Below are 16,750 nucleotides of genomic sequence, written 5' to 3'. Positions count from 1 at the left end.
AATTCACACAAACCTTCACACACAAAAAGATCATCAGATATTTACAGACCCAAGAGTCTCATTAGTCATTGTTTTAGTATACAGTTCTTTTTGAGTAAGTAAGGGATAAAACACAACGTGGTAGAGATAGGGGGAAATCGATTGAGTTATGTATCACAGATTCTTTCCTGTGGCGATTCTAGTATCGGCACATGAACTCCAAGATTGATTTTTCTAACAATGCATTTCGAATTTATAGATATTTGCGTTTAAGGTGGTCAGTCTTTACACACTATCCAGTGTTGAAGGAGCGAATAATTTGCTACGTTTGTTTAGAATTATACCAAAATCTATCCAATTGAACCAGTTCTAAAATCGTGATTTGCAATACAAATGGAATCGTCACTTAGGTATCGTCATCGGTCACCCTTGGGGATTCCTATTCCTACATCATGGTGTGCTGTTATAGGGATTCATACGAGGGTGGATTATTTTCATAAACGGGGAACCGTGATGTCTTTTATTCCTCTTTCACCACAATGATTGCAACAAAGTAAATTTTTGAAATAAATAACTACTGAATGCACCTCATGCTTTTTAATTTGCTTATGTAATATTAGCTATTAAAAAAGCACTTTTCACTCACAAGTTCTTCTTTCTTTTCCTTTTTTAACGTTAACGAGACAAAACCACACAGCTTGCTACATTTCCAAAAACCAGAATGTGAAAAGTCCTCCTGGAGACTTTCCATGGGAGGGGGGGATGACACTGTTATAAAGCACTCGCACTGGAGTCTCCTTCCCTAAGCGTTAAATAAATGTCTCCTTACGTGTTGATGATAATGTTTGTTAAACAAGGCGTTCTTTTAATCTGTTTATTATAAGCTTTAGATCACGTCGAGCATCTGCCAAGTCCCTGTGAATGTGTTGTCGCTATGGAAACAATAACACACTAATATAAACCTTGGATTAGAATGACACCAGGCTCTATTACTATGCATTTGAGAATTTAAAAACACTTTGGTGTAAGTACTATCGCATAACAGTACTAGATTCGTTTTTTATGTTTAGGTGGCGACATCTGAAAGTACTGGTTAAGGTAACAAAAGAACGCCACTTCCTAACACACTGTAGTACACTGCTGTTATTCAGTAATATGTCTTTTATAAGCAAACCAGTATATAAGCGAGTCCAGCTTGTCACGTAGAAGTGTTTTGAGAACCACTTCAAGCTGCAAATAAGAGCTCCTTTAGTGAGTCAGTGGATTTTAAAAGCAGCGCTGACAGCGAGCAACAACACAGCACTCGAACGATCAAACCAAGAGGAAGACAGACCTCACTTCTCTTCATGACTGTGGCAGTGACTGACAGACCTTAAAGCCTGGCTCTGACCCCCAGGGTAAAAGATCCCAGCTCCATCATGGAGAATGTCTGCCTCGGTCGTCTGTTTTCTTGTTTGAGCGGAGTTTGGAAGCCTGGCCAGGCTAAAAATGTCCTGCAACATGTGCCTGCCTTGATTAGCACATGTATGATCAAACTGGCTACAAGTCATTTATGCCCGCTGATGTGCCAGCACCAGTATTGTGACTGAGATCAAACAGCAAAACCTTCACTGATGGATCGGTTTGATCACGACACTGTAGATGGTGTGAAATGGTTTGTGTGGATTGTTCATTCATCTGTCCATCAATCTATACATCCATCCATCTTATTTCATGAATAGAGCTATTTATCCCTCTGTTTATCCTTATTCCATTCTTATATCCATCTTTTCATTTTTTTTCATTCAGCATTTACATATTCATCTAACTGTCTATCCATCCCTCAATGCATTGATTTCCCCATCCATCCATTTATGTACTATACTTTACCATACCATCCTTTCATTCATGTGGTCATCAATCTATTCATTTATCGCTTCATAAATTCATTCATCTACCCATCCATTCAGCTGTTTATCCATCCTTTCATCCATCCCATCAATACATGCTTCATACAATTCCGTTACCCATTCATGTACCTTACCGTTCATCCTTTCATTCATGTGCTCATCAATCTATCCATCTATCAATCCATTTTGTATTCATCTATAAATTTTTCTGCCCAGCCATTAATATATTGATTTATCTGTTTATCCATCCCTCAGTGCATTAGTTTCCCATCCATCCATCCATCCATCCATCCATCCATTTTTTTTAGTTTGATTGGACATCTCACAGCCTTTACTCCATTATCAGCCAAAACATTCACTCTTTCACATCTCTGGCCTTACTATCAATCCAGTAAATCACCTATCAACCCACCTATCTATTTTTTCTTCTATCCACCTACCCCTTTAAATCATTTGCATCATCCAACCTTTCATTCATCTGTCCATCAATCTATTCTTCCATTCATTCACCCACTCTAGCTGGTGCATCCATCCTTCCAATTATCCATCATTTCATTCCTTTATCCAACATTCAATCATCACTCCTTTCATCTACTGTATTTGTGCACCACATAATTAATCTGCTATCTATCTATCTATCTATCTATCTATCTATCTATCTATCTATCTATCTATCTATCTATCTATCTATCTATCTATCTATCTATCTATCTATCTATCTATCTGTTTATCTATCCATTTATGCATACATTTTTACCTTCTACCCATGTTTCATTCACCCCAGCATCCATTTATCTAATCATCTATCCATCCATTACTGTACATGTCAATACATTCATCCTTTGACCTATCTGCCCTACATCCATCCATTTATTCACCCATTAACCCATCCATCTATCCATCTAAATCTGTTAAACTATCCATCCATTCATGACCTATATCATCTATCCTCCATTTATTACTTAATTCACCCACCCATCCATCTAGTCATATATCCCTCCAATCATCTATAATTTTACTATCCATCAATCTAGCCATTTTTTGCATTCAGCTATTAATGCAACACACCATTCATCTGCCCATCAATCTGTATCCATTCATCATTTTATTTGTCCCTCCATGCATTCATTTTCCCCAAGTATTCTTCATCCAAACCTCAATCCATCCATTTTACAGTTATAATGTAGTTTAAATGTACATCTCAGAGCCCCCCCATCTATCTGTTAAAACTTTTATCCGTTCACCTAACTGCCCTATCCATCTATTAAATCACAAATCCACCCATCTATCCATTTATTCACTAACCCACTACTGATATCAGATCAGCCATAATTTTGATCGTTCTCTCATTCAGCTCAGTTTATACATCCTCAGAGACCGTTTGAGATCTTGCCAACTCTGCCATTCTCCACCAGTAATTTTATCCGCCAACATTCATTTTTAAAGTAGATACATACACCAACTGATACTGTCAATTCCCAGACACGGAGAAGTTTCGAATCGACCATCATAGAGACGGTTGCTTACCAAATTCGTCGCAGATGCTGTCGTTCTCCAGCAGAGTAGGGTGCTCAAATGTGTCCCTGCAGTAGAGAATCTGAGTGTTGCTTGTGAGCGTAGCGATACCCCCCAGAGCTAGTACCACCTGGTCCGTCAGGAGTGAGGCAGGCCGCTCGCGGAGCCGTGCGATGATGGAGCGGTAGCGACAGTACTGTGGATAGCTTAGCACCAGGACCCTCTTATCTTCCCCATCTTCACCTGCACCATCATCACAGAGAGAAAAAAGCACATCAGAAACATACTATCTGTCGGCAAATTGGCTAACGTGCCCAAGAATTTTTATACTCTAGTTGCACTTGTTCAAGGGTCGAGTGATATTTTTGTGTTGCTTCTTACACTTCTTGCAACTGTGGTGTGAATTAACTGCAAACTGCTAAGTCAGCTTGCACAGTGGAAAAAAGGTCACTGCTGTTTTTATCTTTTTTTTTGCCTCCTTCCTCTACAGTCTTCATATATCTTTCTAGGGCTGAGGTATTTTAGAATCAGAAAGAGGAAGAACCTGAATTCATATAGCTTATTTAACAAGATGTAAAGAAGTGATGGGTGAAGGTCTGCTTGGGTTGAAGCACAGACATGTGAAGTAGAACATTTTACATTTCAAACTGCTGTTTTAAACATGACAGCAGACTGTTAGGCTTGGCAATAAAAAAGAAAAAAAAAGAGTAGACTGCTGGCAGGGTGCCACATCATTCCATGCTGCACAATCTGAGCTCTAGGCATGATGGTTCACAGCTCTTTCCTCTATCACACAACTCTTGTGCTGCGTCAAATACCTAAACTTAGACAAAGGCAAACGCGTTTGTACAGTCGGAATATCGGCTCATATAATATGCTACTGAAACTCTGATTCTTGCGGCTTTCGGGAGACTTGAGTGCTCCGGGCGGAAATCCACTGGACACAGATAAAGTGTGATGACGCATTTTCCTAGGAAGTATTTGGATTATGAAAAAAATTTCCAGGTTCCAGGAGGAACGATTTTGTCAGGGTTACTATTGCAATAGCACATACTGAAGCTTAAATTTAAAAAAATAATAATAATAATAAAGAAAAACAACAACAACTGAAACCATAAAGATTTTGGTTTTTGTTTCATACTGGTTGAAGAGAGAAGTCCATCGACAGCAGGCTTTCGAGCCCCTTGCTAGATGAACTCGGGTAACTTTAAATGAACTCGAAAGTCTCTGGATAGAAAAAGCAACATGACGCTCTTTGATTTGCCTGGTTTATCTTTTTATAGGCCTTTTATTGCATGTCTACGAACCACTTAAGGCAGATGCAGAGATGTGGTGCGGTGCGGTGCGGTGGAACTGGCATATTGGCCTTAGCACTGTATATATAGTATAGTGGCTTTCACTGTGTTTAAACTGTGCCTTTGCACCGAGCACAGACCTCAATGCATCAGTAGAAAAGGAATTAATTTACTTCTTTCACTTGTTCTCTTGCCCTCTTTAAAGAGTGGATTATGCCAGCTTTTACATGTACGTGAGACGGATTTGGCCCGTGCCTTGCGGTAAGCGTCATTTGTGTAGGGTTTTAGAGATTAACATTAAAGTCTGCAGGGTGCAATACCAACACAAATAATAAAAACAGAGGGGTCAGTCTAAAGTCAAGTAGTTTTTGATTTGACACGACAGTCATGAAGAAAGAAACGTCTACGTCATGTGACTTTTAGTCTCCCAAATTAGTCGGACAGTGGTGGCCAAATTCATTAAGATTAAGTCAACATATGCGATGTATTACAGCCGGGCTTAAAAGAGGTGATTCCACTAATTAGTTCGACCATGTCTGGCTGAAGAGTTGTACTAATTAACTGAAAAACGAGTGAAGAACTGGATATGCGATAATGATATTCAGTGTCCGGAGCCACGGCCTGGGTCATCTCCAGATCAAATCCCAGTAGAAAACTGTTGGACGATGGTGGGAAGAGCAGTAGCGGTCAAAAAACCTTCTTTTGTGCCTGATCTTCAGGAAGCAATTAAGCAGGCAATGATACCTGAGCATTGCAGACGTCTGATTAATTCCGGGCCCAGAATATGCTGTATAGCAATTTCATTGCATGAAATACCAAATTATTATTATAAGATAAGATAAACCTTTATTAGTCCCACAAGTGGGAAATGTGTTTTGTCACGGCAGCAAGTGGACAGTACAAAGTTAAAAATTAAGAAACAACAGAATAAAGTAAAAATAAATAAAAGTAGGGGGGGGAATAAAAAAATTAAAAATGATTTATTATTATTATTATTATTATTATTATTATTATTATATTTTGTTTCACTTCTCAATTTCTAAATGCTTTAATCAAGCAATGTACACAACGTACACAGGTTAGTACGTTAACGATGCTGCTCTGTACTCGCATGTCTACTACAGTATGAACCAGGCCTTACTCTGCTTTCTATTCACAAATTGGTCTCAGAATCCCGTGTTAATCGTCTGGCAGACTGCATACATTTTCCTGATTAGATTTTGCCTCGGGCCAGAGAAGTTGGCAAGGGGAAAAGAGAAGGGAAAAAAAATAAAATAATAAAAACTGCCATTCATTTCACTCATAAAATCAAACCTTTCCTAAAGAAAGCCATTCTTATCTCTTTGGTATTTAATTGGGAAGGACTGCACTATCATTAGAGGGCACTGGAAATTGCATTATGCAATTTTCCCTTAATAGCCTTGACAAGAGGCGCTTGTCACAAGGACGGCAGAAGGCGCTGATTGGTCCCAAAAAAAAAAGAAAAAAACCCAACCTTTCAGATTCGTCTAAGCCTCACACGTCTCATCGTATCCTGGAAAGGGACTCTGTTTCTTTAAATATGGCAATGTTCTCCTCGTTTACAGCACAAGTGCTCCACAAAATGTCAAATGGCCCTCTGTGGGAATATATTTACATAACACCTCTCTGCTCTGCGCCCCTGCCAAAGAGGGCCAATTAAACATAAAATGCAGGATGTATGTATTAAAGCATTTCTGAATGCTAATAATCATTAGTTATTTAATCGTATAAAAAAATCTTTAGAAAGGAGGTTTGAGGGTCCGCGACTCCAGTCACAGTAAGCACTGAAAAAAAATGATTGTTCGGTTGAAAGGGAGCTTTTGTTTTTGTAGGTTGTTAAGGAAGTGGAAAATATACGACTTGCTTATTTCCCAACGGGACAGAATGTCAAGTTATAAAATTGTCGGGGAAAAAAACAAAAAACAGAACAGAACAGCCAAGGGCAGAGAAAGCACAAAAACTCACCGATTACAAACCACATCACTAAAAAAAAAAAAAAAATATATATATATATATATATATATATATATATATATATATATATATACATAAACCCAAATGTTAGTGCATATTACTGTCTAATTATAATGCTTGGCTCATGGAAGACAACATGACCTAGATAAACATCTGATAATGGCTGTGTACAGCTGGCTGCGGTACCTGCCCGAGCTTGTTATGGAAGTTTACAGAGCTGTATCTCCAAATCACCTGTCAGCTTGTTAACTCTCTCTCGAAATGTTTCTGCTCAAGCTTGCTTTCTTCCTGAAAATATAAATAAAGATCCTTTGATTAGTTTTTGTAAAACCTGAGCGCTAGCTAAGACGTTGTTTTTGTTTCTCCCCCTGGCAAGCATGGACGAGACGACTAAGCTACAAAAATCCCACTTTTTGTCTCGGACAACACTTAATGTGCGCCTCCATGTGTCATCTCCGTGTGATGCATTCCAAGACTGTTCCACCCTCCTCACCAAACCGAACCTGAAGCTTTCTTGCTGTCAACTGAATCAGGTTTGACAGATGCTCCATAATAGCTACCTGTCCCTTTGAAAAGTACAGGTCAAAATATTAATTTGAACACACAGATTGGGGGCTTGCTGCGGAGAGACAGAGACTGAAACTCTGAATATTTCTGGCAGAAGCTGCTTATTATATGTCCTCATTACTGCAGCTCATTAAAGTAGACGAGCATTGATGTTAAAGTTATTGGCATGTATTATTATTGATACCGGCGCGCTGCATGCTGAGAAACGCGGCAACGGAAGCGGGGAAGAAAATGTGTCATCTCCACGGCAACAGTTTTAATGAAATATTTCTCGTCAATAATGGCTAACACAATTACACTCCGGTCATAAACCCATGAATCAAAGCGATGTGTTTGTGTGCTGGATCTGAAACGTCTCCGTGTACGAGTGCATGTTATTACATCGCTATTACGGGTGCCGTGAAACAAGGAAGGATTTAAAAAAAAAAAATGTTGAAAGACAAGATTTTAGTTGTCCTGGCGTTAACGTGTAATTAATTTCCACTTATTATTAACAGCAAATCAACCACAGGGTAAACCGAACCCAATAACATAAGACTATTCAATTTGCATAGTGACTCATCAACAGGACGTAATTGCTCTTATGCATCGCTGGCTGGAATGCTAAAAAGCATGTTCATAGCTGAGCTAATGTGTGCACTAGAAAACGACACAATCCCGGCCTGGAAATAGCTTCGGATGTGAACTAGGACGAATATATTTATACAGTAATGCAACTCCGCGCAGCACTATTATTAATGCACTGGTTTATGCTTTAGCTGTTCAGATGCCCTGCTGCTGCTGGCGCTGCTTGCGAATTGTCCTCTGTGTGTGCCACCTTCATAAAAAGCTAGGACGCACCGAGCAGCAGGACATCAGCCTCTCAAGCTTTGTCTGTCTTTATCCGCCTGGTATGAAGTGGACAGTAAATCATGTGTGCCGAATATATTCAGATAACCAATGACCCTCCACGGCCTCGCAATACTTAAATATATCAAGCTTTTCATATTTAAATGTCTCTAATTCGCTTTCCGGCGGATTCATTCTCTCCTGAGGACAAGCCTGGTCTGTCTCGAGCACCATGTCTGCCTTTCCCTAAAACGCACATGATATTTTCACCGATCTGTGAGGAAACTTTCAATTGAAAGCGGGTGCCTGGAAAAATCCACGGCGACTTATGTGCCTGAGCTCAATTACTGAGAAACGCTCGATCCCACTTGTTAAATTTGTGTGATTGTGTTTCATGTGCCAAGAGCAACAGGGGAAGATCTGAGCGTAATGGATAGCAGGTTGCTCGGGACGCACGCGGGCAGGGCGTCTTCCCCGGTGTTTCCTGCGAGTCTGTTGCACGGCTCTTTATTCGCCTGCGTCCACTCGGCCTCCGGGTCGAGCCTTTCGTGAAAATATTCAAAATCCCTTTGTTTATAATTTATGTTACATGGCAAGTTTTTTATTGGTCTGCCGAGTCTGGTGTGAGTCTCACATGCAGAAAGCCCAAGGCTTCCTGAACAAGCCAGGTTTCCTTAAGCAATCCCAACACCTGTGCTCCTGATGACTAATTTGCAAACTTCGAACAGCAGTAGGTCCCGAATGGAACGTATTAGGAACCTCAAATTATTTCAAAGAATTAAAAAAATATATATTAATAAATAAGTGCATTTTATAACTCTAACTTCCTTTAAAAGTTTTTAAGAGTCTGGTATATATTTATGAATACTAAATGGGTAATGGAATTTAAAGGTTTCTCTTCCCAAGCAGGAAATAGTTCATATTACAAAGCTGATTATACAAAGAGATAAAGAAAGCTGAAAGGGCGATACAGTTAACTCGATGCTATATTAGTATTCCCTTGTGCAGCATATTATTACAGTATGTGGCCTAAAAAAATCAAGTCTGTTTAAATACTTTTCCATAAACCTAACAAATGAATACACGTATCGCAGTGTAAGAAAACAAAAATCCTGTTCGTATCCCACCCTTATCATGTTACCAAAAATTATATTATAACAATACGAAAACATTATAGATTTGACCTTAGACTTAAAGAAACTCGCAAAAGCTTGAGCACAGGATATTACATCATGGCTGTAATTATCCTAATCACACAGTCTTAAGGAGCATATGGGTGAAGCACCAGAACAGATTAATAACAGATGCATTTGTTTTCTCAGAGCTTGAGCGGGAGAAGTTAAATTTACTCAAATGTTTCATGGAAATGAACTGCCTCAGGTAATCCCGTTGTTCAAGCAACAGTAACTCTATCTGTAACTGCAATAACTCAAGGCAGTCTTATTTTATATCGGTGAACTTGGGGGGGGGGGGGGTTGTGTTTTACAACGTATTGAGTGCTTTTGTGTGCGCGTGTGCGCGCGCGCTTTACTGTTTATTGAGCGTTCAGCTCGAATATCGGCTTCAACGGCACAGAAGTACAGTGATAAAGTCAAAATAAAGCTAGGGTTTTCAGCTCGATATTAGTAGTAGTCATTATTAATAATTTAGTAAAGACGCCTGCTGCTCTCTAGGTTACTAAATACTAAATGGAATCAATTATCTAGCAAGAAAAAGCTCCGGAGTGTTGCCTAGTGCTATACTGTACTTGGTTACTGGGAAATGTAATCGTTTAGATAAAAACGTGGCAGTTAACATAATGTCATAACACATGGTGAGCTAGTCAGTTAAGTGCATTAACACAGAAAGAAATGTGTATATAAATTCCAACATAGGGAGTGAGTCATTAAGTCATTATCACTCATAGTCATTATGCCTTTCTGAGAAAATGTCTGTGGAAGCACAATGTGTTTACACCCGTGTGGAGGAAAAAGAAAAAAAAAACATTTTTTTTTTTTTAAACATCCGCAAATCATTAAGCTGTTTTTAAACATTTTGTTTGAGTACAGCTTGTAACTCAGAATGTCTGACCTTCGAAAAAACAAACCCTGAGAATTTCTACTTGGAACGTCTAGAATGTCTCCTCAACATACAAGGATTAACACGAAAACAAAGAAGCACTTATTGCACTGTAAAATGAGTCATACCACATATATTAGTGCTTGCCTTAAAATAACATCTACATTAAACAAGAATTTGCTCTGACTGGGTAATCTGATTGGACGTGTCCTGATATACAGCATATCGAAGTGTTAATCACACTAACTGTCGGTCGCCAGCATGGGTGAATGTAGCTCAGTACGGAACAGAGGGGAGACCAGCTGCCTGCCAAAACCTACAGTCAAAACCAAACACGGGAGCACGTTCAGCAAGGAAACACACCTGATAATGCTATGTCATCATAAACAACAATTTGTCTCCTGAGTATATCTAAGTTGTTCTAAATTTTCCATGTTCACTGCTAACGCAAGCTACAAAGATGTGAGGAACAAGGGATTGTACACCCTACATAGTGCACTACTTTTCATTAAGGGTTTATACCCAAAAAAGGAAAGTTTACTGAGATTCGAAAGCGTAGATAAAGCAGAAATAAAAAGGGGATATAGGTTTCTCAGGACTGACTGGTTCATTCTCCTCACCTCCGGCTACATAGAAAGACTATAAAACTAATTTTATTTAATTACACTAACTGTTGGAGACCAGTTCAACGCTAGTTCTTCCAGTCGCTGAAAACAAACCAATCCTGATCTGTCAATCATAGAAAAAATGGCATTTTGGCACGGTTGTATAAAAACAAGGCTGTGCTATTGTACTCAATATCAGCATGCATCAAAGCTGTGATGATAATTAATACAAGAGCCCTTCCTCGTGTGGGACAATGTTTAATTAAATACATAAATATGCATTACTCATCACAGAACTTTGCCAAAGTTCATCGTGGAGATGTTTGTGTTCTTTTCCTGCTTCCAAACGTCCAAATTTCCACTCGCAGCCCAGGAGTTGTGCTGTTTTCTCATCAGATAACAACATATACAAGATGAGATGTTATTCAGAGCTTCTTAACATCTTATTTATATCTCTATATACTTAACTATGGTGAGCCAACCACGGTTGCCAGATCACACTGATAAGATCCCCCTTATGCAGTGCTGAAAACTTGCCCATAAGGGTTTAATAACATCTGTACTAGAACTCATACTGTAGCCCAATTATATGTGCACACGCTTAGTTTCACTAGAATTAGCCTACTTTATCACCAAGACAAGGTACTGACCTTCTTCCTTTGAGCAATAGGGAATTAAAAAATAGCCAATGTCCACATCATCCAAAAAAAGTAAAAAAAAAAAAACATAAGGCCAATCATGCTTCACACTGTATCATCATATTGCACTTAATATGTTTAACAAAAATTAAGTCTTACGTTAAACATATTATCTTGAATGCTTTTTTTTTTTCAAAACAACAGTCAAGAGTTTTATGCTTTATGTGTTCTTAATAAGTTCTACAAATTATTATAAGGATTTTAAAATATTTCCTTTTTTCTGCTCTGAACCGTGAGTTTCATAATCCATTCACACCTGCTCGTAACTGTTCTCCTGGGAGCCAAAATCACACCATTGCGGATGTGTGTAGTGCAGCAGGTTGTGAGATTCGGATCAAGAATCTCAAGATGTACTTACAAGCAGCTCATTTTTATGATTAAATACACTTAACAAATGGAAGACTTTTCATTTGTAAAAGCGAGTACAGAATAGGATCTTGACTTTCTCTTACTTACAGTATAATAAGAGATTGAAAAAAAGCAATGATGACTTTTACCATACTGAACCCACTTCAGCAATAAATAAAAAAAACGTACAGCCTTATAATGGACACATAATCCTCTTGTTCTGGGTGCCCGGGCTACTGATTTCTCCATCTCTGAAACGTCTCTTTCATGAAAAACACAATGAGCACATTTACTGTGGATGCACGATGTGAAGACCACAACTTTATATAATAAGAATCTAAGTCATGGGAGTTGGCATGGATTTTTATTATTATTATTATTATTATTATGCTGGAAATCTATTAAGTATTTAAACAGATTAAAACCCGCCAGTTTAAACTGTGTGCCTCACAGGTTCTCGGCACAGATTACCAGACACTTCATGTACACTTTGTGCAGCTTGCATAATCATTACTAATGTAAGACTAGTCAAAGATAAGCTAAAGTACATCCCATTGCGCCATGCAACAGAATATTGGATATTGTGTTGTGTTGCAGTAGGAGTTTCTAATATGTTGAACCGTGTAAATCCGATAATATCTAGGACTTACAGTAAGCTGAGGCTAGGCACAAAAGCTAGAACGCCTTTTGCGCTATCTGCTGTTCCGCTCCATCTCAGGATGCGAAAACATCTAATATTTATTTTCGGCCCTGCTTTTAATAAGCAATTTAAATATGTATTAAGTCTCAGCTCTCAGGTGTCCAAAGAACAGCTACAAAGACGAATGACGTGGGCATCGAAACGATTCACTCGAGCGTGTTGAACACAAAAAAGAAGAAAAAAAAAAGGCACCTTACTGTATATTCTCACGCGCCAGCCCAGGCTAGAACAATGACAGCTCTCTGTTTTAGCACGTGAGTGGGTGAAACGATTACGCCAAGCTGAGCGAAGAGCGGCGGAGAATAGCGTTTACTCCACGAAGCCAATTAAAAAGTATTTAGGATGTGACACAAAGAAGTGGATTAGATGCCAGGAGGGGATAAGAAGATACCGTGCTATCAATGTGCCATCGTGTCGATTTCTTCATCCACAGATGCTGGTAGACAAGGCCTTTTCAATTACTGCTTGTAGAAGAAATCGTTCATAATTATAGGATCTGTCACACACACACACACACACACACGCACACACACAAATAAAACTTGCTTATAAAAATGACTTGTATGGATCACTGCTGCTTCCTATGTGGAGGCCTTGCTTCACTCACACGCTGATCCTGATAACAGTTGATAAAGTAATGGCACCCACATTTAATTTTTTTCCAACTGAATTGTCCAGTGCCACATTTAAGCTTCATTTATTTCTACTGTATATGCAGGAGAGAGGAAGAAAGCATACAAGGCCACCGACACAGATAACAAATGCCTTTTACAACATAAGGACACCACTGAAATCATTTATATTGAATTTATTTGATCTATTTTATGAATGCAGCTGGTAAATTATTACCGGCAAACAACCAAGATGCTGTTTCTCTCTGACCTATTTTTTTGTGGTTATAGACGTTTATACGGGTCCTCGAATGAACGTAATGCGCCAATTTTTGTGCTTGCGCGGTAGTAAAGGTCAAAACAGTCAAGGGTTGGACACTGATTCATCACTAACACTGGTTAGAGAGTGGATAAAGAGGGCTTCCTGGGCAGTGTGACGTCAGGCGACGCGGGCACAGTATGAAATTTGTCACACACATCGCTCAGTGCGAAAAACTGATTTCATCCCTGCAACAGGCTACAAATCAGCCAGAGTCCCCTTTTTCAATGGTGGGGGGAAGGAGCACACGCACACCCAATACACACCCACACACACACACACACACACACACACACACACACACACACACACACACAAAAGAAATCTCTACAACCTAATCTTGCCAAACAATAACTGCACATCAAACTACTCCTTAACCCTCCCTGATGGCATTCTCCGTATTAGCCGGAGCCAAACTGAACTGGATTTGGGCATAATTACTCAATTAACGTGCACAATATTTTTGCTGCATAAAGCACTTTATGACTTGAGAAAAGTGAAGCAGTGGACTGAATGCTGTGAGGAATCCTCCGGCAAATAAGGGGATTAATTCAACCTGAGTTATAAACTGTGTATAATAATACTACTAATAATAAACAGTTTATTTAATATTTAAGAAAGAATGGTTTCTTGAGTTTCACAACCCCCACTCCTGCTGCTTGCCCCCATGTGAAATGATTGGCTGGCGATAATAACAGATTAGTCATCCTGACTGAATAGGGCTTGGCACCACACAGACCATAAAAAGCCACATTGTGCTTTTCTGACACACACAGCCTCCTCAGGTATAAATGGATGACTCCACAGTGCTTGCCTGGAGCTAGTGGGCTTACTAATGCAGCAAGACAATCAGTTTTAATTGAATTTCTGCTATTTAAGAATGCAGATGATTTTCCAGCCTAATAAATCTCTTTTTTTTTTCCATGCTAAAGACACATCAATAACTGACAATGTTGTTTCAGAGACACACAATAAAATTATTCACTTCCTGAAAGGTCGGGAAAAGTGGCGCCCCATAACCCCAGCCGGTGTTACCGCTATCTCTCCCTAATCTGCTGGTACGACGGAAATGGAGCAAAGCGCCCCGAAAAAAAACAAAAAGGACTGAAAAAGTTTACTGTGCGTACTATTTAGCAATCGACACCCCCCCCCCGCCACCCACCCCACCCCTCCACCACCCCCTGTCTCTTTTGCTCTCGTACAAGAAAAACACCGCACAGAAAACCTGCGTCACTGTTACTAGCAAACTAACAGACTTTTTCCACATCAATGCCAGGCTTGTAGATTTAGAAAACAGGCTGGCACAACGCCACACTTTAGTCATAGGGGGAATAACGATATGAGCAGATTAGTGGACAATAAGCCCTGTAAATTTCCAGATGGGCCTGCCAATAATCAAAACATGATGACTATTAAAAAAAAATTATAAAAAAAAGCAAACAGGCAGAGCCACATAACTCCGGCTGTATGGGCACCGAGAGCCCTGGTGCCATTTTTAAAGGATAATGAAACGATCATTTCGCGAAAAAAAATCGCTGTTTGGGTTGGTTACTCACTGTAAACACACGTCTCTATGTGTCTCTCTCGTACGCTTTAACCGAGCAGCAGCGCTGTCTTTAAAATGGATGCACACAATCTGTTCGCTCGCACAATCTCACAAAGAAAAAAAGAAGAAGAAAAAAACAAGAGTGGTCTATAAATTCGTCCTACCAATCAGTCTACCCTACCCACGCTTACCACGTCATGTTTCGCTGCTCTAGCGTCCCACCCGTAAATAAATCCAGGCTACTACTCCCAGCTGGATTGTAGGTTTTTTTTTACTATTGAATTTGTTTTTTAATCATGTGTGTGTTTTATTGCACATTTTATTTCACTTTATTTTACTTGCATGAATAATTTAACAGTCGACTAGTGGACTGGCGAATAACGTAAAATTAACACATCAGAAATCGCTACCAGTGTTAAATCGATAGAAATTATATTCAGGTAACGTTAAAAACAACGTGCAACCGGTATGTCAGGAAACATTAGATCCGATAAAACCGTACTGTATTTTTTGCAGTGCTACATTCATTCAAAACTATAGGTTGGACATATTGACAAATTGGCACGGACTTACTTAGCTATCATTTTTTGCTACTGCTAGGAAATTTTGCCAGGGTAGGGAAAAAAAAAATTGGAAAACTGAGACAGCCTATGAATTAGGATTATTTAAAACAAAAAGAAAAACTTGAACAATTTAAATATATATATATATATATATATAATTTTTTTTTTGTTGTTGTTTTTTTGTATAGGCCAACACTTTCCCTGTTTATGATCCTGGTGTAGCAAGACAATTTTTTTTGTTTGTAGCGTTGAGCACACTACCCTAGCCAGGAAAGTTGGCATCTCATCTTTCTTTTCCCTCTATTCTGCGTTAGCCTCCTGCCTGTGTCAGCACAAAAACTTTGCCAAATGCCATTTCCACAACATATGAAAATGAAACTCGTACACATTCTCTGTGCCAGATCAAATAGTACACTAACTGTTTTTTTTTTAAGTAAATAACGCAGTGATCCTCTGAAACCTTCAATACGTCCGGTGCCTCTATGCCAAACCTGGTTAACACTGATGAATTACTTCTGTCTCCTTAGCTGCTGATGCTCGACCAGCTAGCTGAATGTAAATCTGCAACTAGGAGCAGGATGTGCAGATGAAACAAAATGGGATGCACATCCTGGGTCACTCGCTACTCAGCGCTAAAGATTCAAGAGCTACAAAACGCCCCATCTGTCAATCCCTGTTTACTGCTACAGATCCGAGCCGTGGGTCGGAAGGAGAGCAGATGAAACTGTCGGCTGAAGATGAGGAACGGATGAAGAATGGAGCGGAAATCATGCGGGAAGACCAACAGCTTTTAATCAAAGTTCATTATATAATTATAGTTTTCGAGCGCAACAAAATATTTTAATAGATGACTACTTAATTACTACCAGCTAATGTAACTTGTAAATGTTTATCCATTCATTCATCTTTAGCGGTGACTTGTGAGAGCACTGGATATGAGGCAAGTGTATACCCCGGGCACCATGCTTGCACAAGCTGTATTCACACACACCTTCACACCTAGGGGCAATTTATCTTAGCAAATACAGCTCCCGGCATGGGAGGAAGAAGGAAACCTCAGAATACTATCGAAATCCGTGTGAACATGGGCAGAACATGCAAAACTCCACACAGGCACTAACACAAGCCCAGGATCAAACTCAAGACCGTGCAGCTGTGAGGCAGCAACATGTCAAATGTTATAATATAATTTTTTTCATCTTAAATTTGAGTGATGACAATTGGACAGCCAGAT

At 39.3% G+C, this 16,750-nt stretch overlaps 1 protein-coding gene across 1 annotated transcript in view; it reads right to left on the bottom strand.

Annotated features, from left to right (window-relative positions):
* Window positions 1–16,750, bottom strand: part of arid5b (AT-rich interaction domain 5B) — a 93,393-nt gene that overhangs the window by 55,309 nt on the left and 21,334 nt on the right. Inside the window, exon 4 of the mRNA XM_053511150.1 lies at window positions 3,396–3,626. Within this exon, the coding sequence (XP_053367125.1) occupies window positions 3,396–3,626 (231 nt within the window). The remainder of the gene's footprint in view (window positions 1–3,395; window positions 3,627–16,750) is intronic.

This window comes from Clarias gariepinus, chromosome 14 (assembly GCF_024256425.1).
Source record: "Clarias gariepinus isolate MV-2021 ecotype Netherlands chromosome 14, CGAR_prim_01v2, whole genome shotgun sequence".
NCBI lineage: Eukaryota > Metazoa > Chordata > Actinopteri > Siluriformes > Clariidae > Clarias > Clarias gariepinus.
The sequence above is the reverse complement of the archived record's forward strand: the minus strand, read 5'-3'. Positions and strand labels throughout refer to the sequence as shown.